The sequence below is a fragment of the Eupeodes corollae genome, unplaced genomic scaffold, assembly GCF_945859685.1.
Source record: "Eupeodes corollae unplaced genomic scaffold, idEupCoro1.1 scaffold_620, whole genome shotgun sequence".
NCBI classification, from domain to species: Eukaryota; Metazoa; Arthropoda; class Insecta; order Diptera; family Syrphidae; genus Eupeodes; species Eupeodes corollae.
The window spans coordinates 25,033-35,688 of NW_026605554.1; the positions used below are offsets into that span (position 1 = coordinate 25,033).

The following is a 10,656-nucleotide window of genomic DNA, read 5'->3' on the forward strand; positions in this document are numbered from 1 at the left end:
CTCTTCAACTAAAAATGCTATTAAAAACTTTTGGCTGTAAATTATTTAAAAGGAGGGTAAAAGACGAATATCTTTTTTTTTTGTAAATTCACTTTTTTTAAATTTTTGTTGTTGCTCTTAACATTAAAACATGTTAAAGCTTTAAATCTTATGTTTTGAGTTTTTGTCTAGAACAAAAACAAAAAAAACACATTCACGAAGACGTAAAACTTGTTTGGAAGTTACTATTAGTGGGTATGGAACGACCAGCATCACGGTATCTTACATAGTTGATTAATTTTTAAGTTATCTTTTGAAGTACACGATAATCATGTTTTATCGAAAATGGATATATGTAGATACATATATGTACATGTAAAAGTAGTAACAGACTGGAAACAGGTTTGTGATTAAATAGTTGTTGATGGAAGTTTTGTGTGAACTTTTTATTCCAAAGAGCCGCACTAACATCTTTCAAATTAAAAAAAAAATAAAAGCTATAAAAAGAAAAAACTTGAAATATTCTCTGGGTTCTGAATTGGAAAAGCAGACAGAAATAAGAATTGATGAAACATGATGTAGGCATTTTTTGTAAGTATGTATTTTTCCTTAAGCTACAAAAGTTTTTAATGTCAAAGAAACAGTATGAAACAATTAATTTTGTACTCTCAAAGGGCTTTGAATATCTTGAAGTGAGGTTTTGAAAAGAAGTACACTATCTTCTAATTCTTTTACAAATTTGACAGAGTGTGCTAAAGCATTCCACATTCATGTAGTACCGCTAAGGAACGAATATCCGCACTTCACAGTGCGGCCGAATTTAGACTTAAATATAAACTGATGGGTATTCCTAGAAGACTAGTATTACAATTGAACTTTTAAAGGAAATGAATGCAAGTGGAAATTTCAATAAAGGATAGGCTATTAAAATAACGGTGAAAAAGGTAATCCAAGGATAAATCAAAACGTTGTTCGAGTAACGTAATTTAGTTTGTGATATTGTTAGCAGCAATCATTTAAAAAGCTCTCCGTTGAATAGAATAGGCTTAAGAAAATTATAACTTAAACTTTAAATGTTATTCAAAAAATCTGTAACTATGACATAAAAGTTGGTAGGTTGGGTTAGGTTGAAGTGGCTGTTGGTTGGGAAGTCCAACACACTTAGACCAAAGTATGGTCCGTTGTGATACCACATGGATCAGTTGATCAGCTTTACCCGTCGAACCAATTGGAGCTTAGGAGACAAATAATGTCAGACATTTTGGATTCTACGTCTTTGTGATAAGGCAGGGCATGTGCACAGAAGATAAGAGATTGTCTCCTCCTCCTCCTCGTCCATGCAAATCCCACAAAAATCATTTGCAGGGGCTCCAAGTACGAGTTCAAAAAAATGGTTTGGCTATGGCATATGGCTGTATTAGCAGCCGTTTGCTTGCTGAAAATGTCCAGCGGTATTAGATGGAACAATTTATTCTTTCTTGAATATTAGGTTTCCAACTTAATTTCTTATCCAATATGAGACCCAAGTATTTTGCTTGTTCAGAGAATTTAAGTGGTACACCGTTTATGAGGGGAGAATCAATGAGTGGGACTATGTATTTTCTTGTGAAGAGGGCAAGGTCGGTTTTTTGTGGGTTAACGCCTAATCCACACCGAATTGCCCATCTGGTGAGGTTATTTAAAGCGTTTTGAAAGAATTCTTTTAGTATATTGGGATGTTTACCCGTTACTGCAACAGCAACATCGTCCCCATAAGCAAACACTTTATATCCCTCTCTTTCTAGAGTAATTAGTAATTTATTTATTACTAAGTTCCAGAGGAGAGGAGATAGGAAACCACCTTGTGGCGTACCTCTGCTGACACCCCTCTGTGCATTAAAATCGCCCTGTTTTGAATTGATAATCCTGCTCATCAGCAACTGATTAATCAATTCGTTGATCGATGCAGATGTGTCGACATTGTTAAATGCACCTTCTATATCTAAGAAGGCAACTAAGGTGTAATCTTTATGATGGAGGGAATATTCGATTTTACGTACTATACTGTGTAGAGCCTATTCAACTGATTTCCCTTTGTTGTAGGCGTGTTGAGCCTTTGAAAGGAGGGACTTTTCAATACTTGCCCTTAAGTGGATATCGATCAAACGTTCAAAAGTTTTGAGAAGAAATGATGATAAGATGATAGGTCTTAGGTCTTTGGGGTTAACGTGGCTGGTTTTTCCAACTTTTGGAATGAAAACGACTTTAACTTGTTTTCAAGACATCGGGATGTATGCCAATTAAAGGCATCACTTAAAGATGTTTTCTAGGATGAATATTAGAAAACTTGCATTTTCTTGCAGTTCAGCTGGAATTATACCGGACCTGCAGATTTATATGACTTAAAGCTGTTAAAAGCCTATTTGAGTTTTTCCCTAGTGACTAGACCTTGTGGGGGATATAATTTATATAAAAGTTGGTAAGTAATATAGATTTTGACATTTGATTCTCGAATGGATCTTTCGTTATCAAATCTTGGTACGATTGATATTGCATTTGTAGCTCGATGGCTGTGTTCGTTGAGAGTAGTCGTGCATTTGTTATCATGTGTTTTCCATTGGGAGAAAAATAAATCTTTTACTGTTGATATTATTTAGTTTTGTTAATGAAAATGGACTAAATGGGCTTATTTTGCAAGAGCAAACAATTAAAAGAATAATTAAGTTTTGCTATGTTTCCAACAAACGTTTATCTGAGTTTAGATTAAATAATTTTTTTTTGGTGTTTCCACCGCACAAGAAGATTTAAAGATGAATAAGTTTGGAAGCACTTTCTAAAATGTAAATGGTGTTTTGATGTTTCTTATGAAGTGAAAAAGAGTTAGTTTGATTCGTGTTAAACAATTAAGAACTAAATAGTTCAGCACCATATATTTAAAAATATACTATCAACTCCATGTGCAATCTCTATCAACCATTCCTGTGTGCGAGTAATTGCGGGATTGGAGGGGACCTACAGTTTACATGCCGAATCCGTACGACTAATTTGAGAAAACACTTTTTCATGACAAAAATTACACTTGGGGAATTTGTCAATTAATCGCAAGTGGCAGTACCCGTAAACAAAACTTTAGGTAGCACAGGCAGGGATCGAACCTAAGACCTCTCACATGACAGTCCAATGTTTAACCATCATGCACGGTTTTTTTTATAATTTGGGTAAAACAAAACTATATTTTTTGTACACAAACAAGCAAATAAACAGACCATAACGCAATTTCTGTAAAACAAACTCCTCCACACATGTTTTCTTCAAAAATTTTGACTAGACTCAGACTGGAATCGAGTGGAATCAAGCTCATTTCAACTCGATTCAGGTATATAAAGAATTGATGCCAGCTTCAAACCCGCTTCAACTCCACATGTTATTGTAGTTGTCTACGAACAAACCCCCTTCTTGAAGTTTTTATTTTGTGTCATACTTTTTTTTCAGAATTTCAATCTCCAGATGTTTTCTTACCCTTTCTTCTTGAAAATTGTTAATTTTTTCACAAAACCTTTTTCTATTTGTGTGTTTTTTAACTTCCCATAGGAAGTTCTTGTAATGGGTCCGATTTGTCAAATTGAAAATTTTGACATTTCTCGACTTTTCAAGGTCCCTAGAGTCGAAATAAAAGATTTTTAGAAAGATGCCTGTGCGTGCGTGTGTACGTACGTGACGTTTTTTTTCGTGATCGATAGCTCAAGAACCAGAAGAGATATCGACTTCAAATAAATTTTTTTATACAGATAATAAGGCAGAAAGATGCAGAAAGGGCTCTCAAGAAAATTGCGTGGGTGGTTTTTTTACCATATCAGTTTGAAAAAAAGATGAAAATTTTGGTTAACCTTAAATATCTTACGAACCAAAAACGCTAGAGACTTGAATTAAATTTTATATAATATATTATAACGTGATACCAAACAGGTATATTTTTTGAAAAAAAATCAATATAACGTTTTTTTTTTATAAATCAATAAAACTGAAAAAAAAAAATTTGTCACCTCCAAAATTTTAAGACTGAAATATGATTTCATCTCTCAAACAAATTTCTGCAATGGAGAATAATGCTTTTGCCATCTGATAAAATTTTGAGAAAACTCTAATTGACAGTTTTTTTTACAAAAAATAAAAACCTAAAAAAAAATGTATAAAAGTTGGTAAAAATTGATTTTCGACTCAAATATCTTTTCAAAACTTTGAGATATTGGCTTTAATTTACTTTTATCTTTCAAAACATTTTGTTTTCAAAATTCAGTTAAAGTTTGAAAAAAATCGATTCGACAGTTTTTGTAAAAAAAATTAAAAACCGAAAAAAAAAATTAACAAAAGTTCGTAAAAAATGATTTTCGACTCAAATATCTTTTAAAAACTTTGAGATAATAGGTTCTTACTAATTTTTTCTTATAAGAAACATTGTTTTCAACATTAAGACAAATTTTGAGAAAAATCGAATTGACAGTTTTTTTACAAAAAATAAAAACCTGAAAAAAATGTATAAAAGTTGGTAAAAATTGATTTTCGACTCAAATATCTCTTCAAAAATTTTAAATATTGGCTTCAAACTAATTTAATTTTATAAGAAATTTTGTTTTCAACATTTGGTAAAATTTTTAAAAAATTCGAATTGACAGTTTTTTAACAAAAAATAAAAACCTAAAAAAAACAATACTAAAACTTTGTAAAAATTTACTTTCGGTTCAAATAGCTTTTCAAAAATTAAAAATATTGGCTTCAAACTTATTTTATTTCGGACAAAATATTGTTTTCAATATTCAGTAATTTTTATATAAAAATCCAACAGTCCGTTTTTTTCATAAAAAATAAAATCTACAAAAAATAGTGCGCAAATTTGGTAAAAATACATATAGACAAACTTTTAAGCAAGACAAATCGTCAGACGGGATGGGAAGTTATCAGTGTGGGTCGCATCGCAGCGTCTTTTTTTATTATTTTGCTGACAGATCTTCTTTCAGTTGAACCAATTTTTCAATACAAAAATCTGGCTACTGCAGATTTTCTTGAAAATTTTCTACTTTACTATTTATAGATTGCCAAAAAAACACGGGTAATATCATCGCATTGACTGCCATTTCAGCAACTTTATTGGATGGAGGCAGAACAGCTAATTTTATATTTAAACTGCTACTAAATATTCAAAATAACCCAAGATCCATCGGCTGAAGCATTCTCAAAACAACTGTTGGATAAAGATGACGGAAAAGTTACTGTAGATGAAACTGGATGCAGAAAATTACCGGTCGATTTCTGCACGATTATTAATTCACTAGATGCTCTCATTGACCAGATATTTTCCGAAAAATGTCAAAATTTTCAATTCGACAAATCGGACCCATTAGAACAACATCCGATCTAAAGTTAAGCATAAAACACCAACGTTACGATCAACATTAAAATGGTTTTTGTGAAAAATATGCAACTTTTAATTAGCAGGTGCTCTTCTTGCTTTTTAAAGCCCAAAGCTTCAATAAAATTGACCTCAACTTTGAAATCGGGGACAAGATATAGGAACGCAGCATTGGGATACATACTTTTCTTGCATTCTCTAAGTCATTGCAACTTCAAGCTCAATTTAAATCTCGCATTTAATTTTTTTTTACAAATCTTCAAGTTGCCCCTATTGATCTGATTTACTAAATTACAGTCTACAGTAAAATTAATTAGCTTTGGGACAGTTTTTAACACAAACGTAATTAATAATTTCCTAATTTTTTTCAAATGTATTGTTTTTTGAGTTCTATAACAAAATTATCTCCACAATTACAATTTAATTTAACCTATCGAACATGTAAAAACACACAGTGGTACATTTTTAGAAATAAAAATTAGAAAATGACTAAAATCTTAAACGATTTTTTAGACTTTAAGTGAAATCAACTTAATCTTTTAAAACAACAAACTTTGTTGAACCAGTTCTTTAATAAATTAACTGAGTTCTAAATTATTTTCAAAAACATCATTAAAAATAACTTGAACACAAAATTAAGCATTTTTAATTAAAAAGTCTAAAAAAATGTCGATTATTTTATGTCCAAAAAAGAAAAAAACTTTTAAAAATATAAACAAAAATTTTACTCAAAATAGTGTACTATTTACTGAATTCAATTAAAAAGCTTTTAAATTACAACTACCTACTTTAAATTCCTAATTTTATTTTTACAATTTAAAAATTATTCTTTCATCTCGGTCCCACTGTAAGTGTGGCGCCTAACTTTCTAATCAGATATATTTTAGCATAAACAATAAGATATATTTTATGAAAATCACCGTATTTATAACTAAAACACGACCACAGATACCAACAGTAAAAATGAGTCTCGAAATAATAACATTATTATCAAAATGACTATAAATACATTTATTTTTCATTTTCAAAAATCACACAAAACTAAACCTAAAAACACTCTCTTTCAACTAAAATAATAATAATTAATTCAGTGCTTTAGTTGAAAAACCCGTTTAACAAAATACAAAACTTAAATAGGTTTCGGTGTTTCTCGCAACCTAAACAACAACAACAACAAAGCTAAAGACCATAGTTTGGAAGCTGCTGACAACTCGATTACCATAAAACTCCAATTACACTCTCAATCAAATTCAGAATTGAAAATCATTATGTTTGGCGCTAAAATGAGCGGTTCTCATAATGCATATATATCTAGAACGAACGGTAGTTATGGCCTCAAAAATAGGTACAAGTTGATGAATTTATAATTAACTTTAGCTTAAACTTTGGTGCTTCGTCGATGGTATTGTTTTTGAATCTATTTACCTTAGTGGGACAATAGAATTTTCGAATCGTATAATAATATTTTAGAAATGGTTAATAATGGTTTTTAGTCTAGTGGGCCATCAGCCACGCAGTGACGCTGCCACCGCCGAGCTGCGTGCCGTGGCAGATTTCACTTTAAAATCTCAAACATGAAAGAAGGTTTGGCAACGGCTGTCATAGTGGTTTTTGCTGTTTTGGCAACTTTGTGTAAGCCCAGTAAACGTAAGTGATTTTTCAACTTACCAATATTCCTATCCCAAAATAAATTACAACCTACAAAATTAATTGAAACCGAACTTCTCAACTTTCAGAAATTCCTTTGTGCAGGTCAGGAGCTAATGGTGAGGACTGCAGCAATGGAGTAGAACAACCAATAGACCAAGAGGTCCCTACCTTTAGTTCGAGATATCGAGCACTGGAGTATGATGATGCTGCAATGAAATTGCTTATGGAAATGCTGCTGCGGCAGCACAATAGTTTTCCTGATGAAGATTTAACCGATTTTGACTCAGAATCAGAATCAGAGTCAGAGGATTATGGAAAATCTAGTTTCGAAGTTGATAGTAGCCAGTCACTTGGTAGCACCGAAAATATCCTTTATGGCATCATTAATGCCTCGCAAAGTACAAAACCCATAACTAAAGTTATGAGTGACCAAACAGACCAAAATTCCTCGAACCAAACCGATCCGTTTCTGAATCTCCATCAGAATTCAAAAAAGACCATGGATAAAACCACAGTATTGGAAGGCAACTTTATTTCCAAAACATTTGAGGACCTCAGTTCCATACATGGACCACCAACAAAATCAGGTCAGTTACGAAGCATCGCAGATAGCTATGCTAACAATAATAGCCTTGACTCCATCACGCCACCTCATGCGGAACAGAGCAACTTGAAGCTAGTGGCTGATGTAACAGCAAAACAACAACCAAAGTCAAATTCGTCTTCATCCAGCAAAACCAAACATTCGTCCAAGTACCGGGATACAAAAAGAAGGACAACAGCAATCGGCAGCAGCCGGCGCTCAGTACTCCTTCGTCCTCGTCCATTCGACGGATTCTCCGAAACTCAGCCACTCCTGACATCATCATCGACAACGTCGTCATCATCATTGTCATTGGCTTCTGGAATCTACCGAGAACATTTCAAAGAGCCCACAACAAAACCTGCAAAGAAGAATAAGATAAATTCATCGAAGCCTGCTGACCGAGATCAGGATGTAAAAGGTGAAACTCAATTGCAAATACTAAATCGGCCAATTAGAGCAGGTAAACCAATAACAACGTCACCGCCGCCGCCACCTGGTGTTAGAGTTGGTTTTGGTGTTGGTCATGTTGATGATGGGTGTGGGAATGCAACAAGTTGCAGACCGAACAATAAAAAATCAATCAATAGGATCAAAGTCAAGATAGGACAGAAGCTAGCAAAGATGATGTCAACGACGAGGACGACGACAAGGAGAATCACAACATCAGAAAGAAGGAATTTCGGCAAGCCACCCGGAATTCGTTTTCCAAATCCGAATATACTCAGTTCTGTGCTTGCTACTGGTCCTTCTTCACTTTCCAATAATTCGAATTCGACCAAACCTGATGGTAATCTAATATCAGCTTTGGACCCGATTTTGGGGTAGTGATGGTGATGAATATCATGCTGAGGACTCTGATGATAAGAAATGGGATGAAGATGGGGAGGGAATAACATGTACCAAAAGGTATGACAAAAAATAAAAGAAGTAAGAAAAGACGTGAATGAAATCCTGACACGAAAGATGCAGAGAATCGTAAAAATCTCCACCTTCCCCAAAGACTTCGACCTACGCCCTGAGAAGCTGACGAAGATGATGATGATGATGATGAAGATGATACAACAGACAACAGATAACATTAGAGTGCCATGTGATATACGAGTACGAGTGTCAGAAAAAAAGTGAAGAAAGGGAGGGGAGTAGGGGGAATGCATTGATTTGACGACAAACTGCTTAATTATTCAAAATAAAACTTCTTGTGGCTTGAAAATAACACCTAACAAATCGAGTGTTTTATTGTGTACATCGCCCAAACCTAAGCCCCCATGGGAAGGGGTGTTGTTCAGGAAACTTCTATACATCATCGTACATCGAATTCGAAGAAGGAAAGGCCGGATGGAGCAGTATAGAAGCAGAATCAGCAGCAGTACGAGTTGGGAGCAGCTTTTGCTGCCTGAGTTGATTGTATCTACTGGGATTTGTTTGTTTCTTAGTTTATGGGCCAGTGAACTCATGTTGCCATCACATCGGTTTTTGGGATTGATGTTTTGTGTTTTTCTTTTATTTTTTGTATTTTATTGTTTTCTTTTGTTCAAATTGAATTGAGTGAATGTAAATATGGGTTTGGGTGTTAAGATGGCTTTTTTGATGTTGCCCTTTTTTTTGTTGGAACTTAGATATGTACGAGTGTGTGTTTAAAAGAATTCAGAGTGGTTGAATATTGATTTTGGATTTTATACCCAGATAAGGTAGGTATGGGTAAATGTATAATCATAATAGGTTGTTGGTTTTAGGAATCAATTGAAGATGACCAATGTGTGACAGTTTGTATAGATTATAGGGGGAAAGGGTAAAGACCTTGATTGATATAATATACTTATATTTTGTTTTGTTGTAGGTACCCATGCCTACGAAATTCTGACAAAACACACAATTTAAAGGGGAAGTGAATGATGATGGTTTTTTATTGGGTTTTATAAGATTTTCAATTAAGAAATTAGTTCTTAAAACGTGTTGTCTTTTAACAATTCAATAATAATGTAAAAACAGGCTGGGATGCGACCCACACTGATAACTTACCATTACGTCTATCGATTTGTCTTGATTAAAAGTTTGTCTATCTGTACTCGTATCATTTTTTACAAAATGTACGTAATATTTTTTGTAGATTTTATTTTTTATTAAAATTCGGACTGTTGGATTTTTATATAAAAATTACCGAATATCGAAAACAATATTTTCTGTAAAATAAAATAAGTTTGAAGCCAATATTTTTAATTTTTGAAAAGCTAATTGATTCGAAAGTACATTTTTACCAAATTTTATTTTTTTTATTAGAGTTTTATTTTTTGTAAAATAACCATATATTCGATTTTTTTCAAAATTTTATCGAATGTTGAAAACAATATTTCTTATAAGATAGCTTGAAGCCAATATTTCAAAATCAATTTTTACCAACTTTTATACATTTTTTGTATAATAAGCGCACACTCAAAGAGATATATTACCCTTATTATGTAGACACAGTGTGAGCACTAGGAAAGGGAGAGAGGGTTTGAAAGGAGATGTCGGTGCACATTGGTTTTGAATAAATGAATATTGGGAAAGACAGAGTGTGGCAAGGCATTCCACATTCGCATGGTACGGCTAAAGAACGAATCTCTGTACTTGACAGTACGACCGAAGTTGGGCTCGAGGATATATTCATGAGCATTCCTAGAAGCGCGAGTATTACGGTTTAACTATTTAAGGGGAGGAATGCAGCTGGCTATTTCTCTAGAGCATAAACTATTAAAATAACGGTAAAACAGGGTGAGACAAGAAACATTTCGACGATGTTCAAGTGACGTAAATGATCTTATGATGTTAATATCACCAATCAATCTAAATGCTCTACGTTCAATACTATCCAAGAGGCTTAAGTAAGTTGCAGGAGCACCAGCCCAGATATGGGAGTTATACTCAAGCTTTGGACGTATATAAGTCCTGTAAATAACAGCCAGATCAGGGAGTGAGGAAAACTTCTTGCATCGCCTTACAAAACCAAACATCTTGCGGCATTTTGGGCGACATTGCGTATGGGATCGTTCCACGAAAGGTGGTTGGTGATACACAT

General features: G+C 33.5%; 1 protein-coding gene across 1 annotated transcript; it reads left to right on the forward strand.

The window, feature by feature from the left end:
- The first annotated feature begins 6,853 nt into the window (after positions 1-6,853).
- On the forward strand, positions 6,854-9,412 carry LOC129953535 (uncharacterized). The gene is made up of 2 exons (XM_056066779.1): positions 6,854-7,012; positions 7,102-9,412. The coding sequence occupies exons 1-2, from the start codon at positions 6,940-6,942 to the stop codon at positions 8,424-8,426; spliced, it is 1,398 nt and encodes a 465-aa protein (XP_055922754.1). The 5' UTR covers positions 6,854-6,939; the 3' UTR covers positions 8,427-9,412.
- The last annotated feature ends 1,244 nt before the right edge of the window (positions 9,413-10,656 follow it).

Excerpts from the sequence above, each read along its gene's own strand:
- LOC129953535 (XM_056066779.1), top strand. The coding sequence starts at position 6,940 with ATGAAAGAAGGTTTGGCAACGGCTGTCATAGTGGTTTTTGCTGTTTTG. Across the intron at positions 7,013-7,101 it reads TTTGTGTAAGCCCAGTAAAC|AAATTCCTTTGTGCAGGTCA; the intron begins GTAAGTGATTTT and ends CTCAACTTTCAG.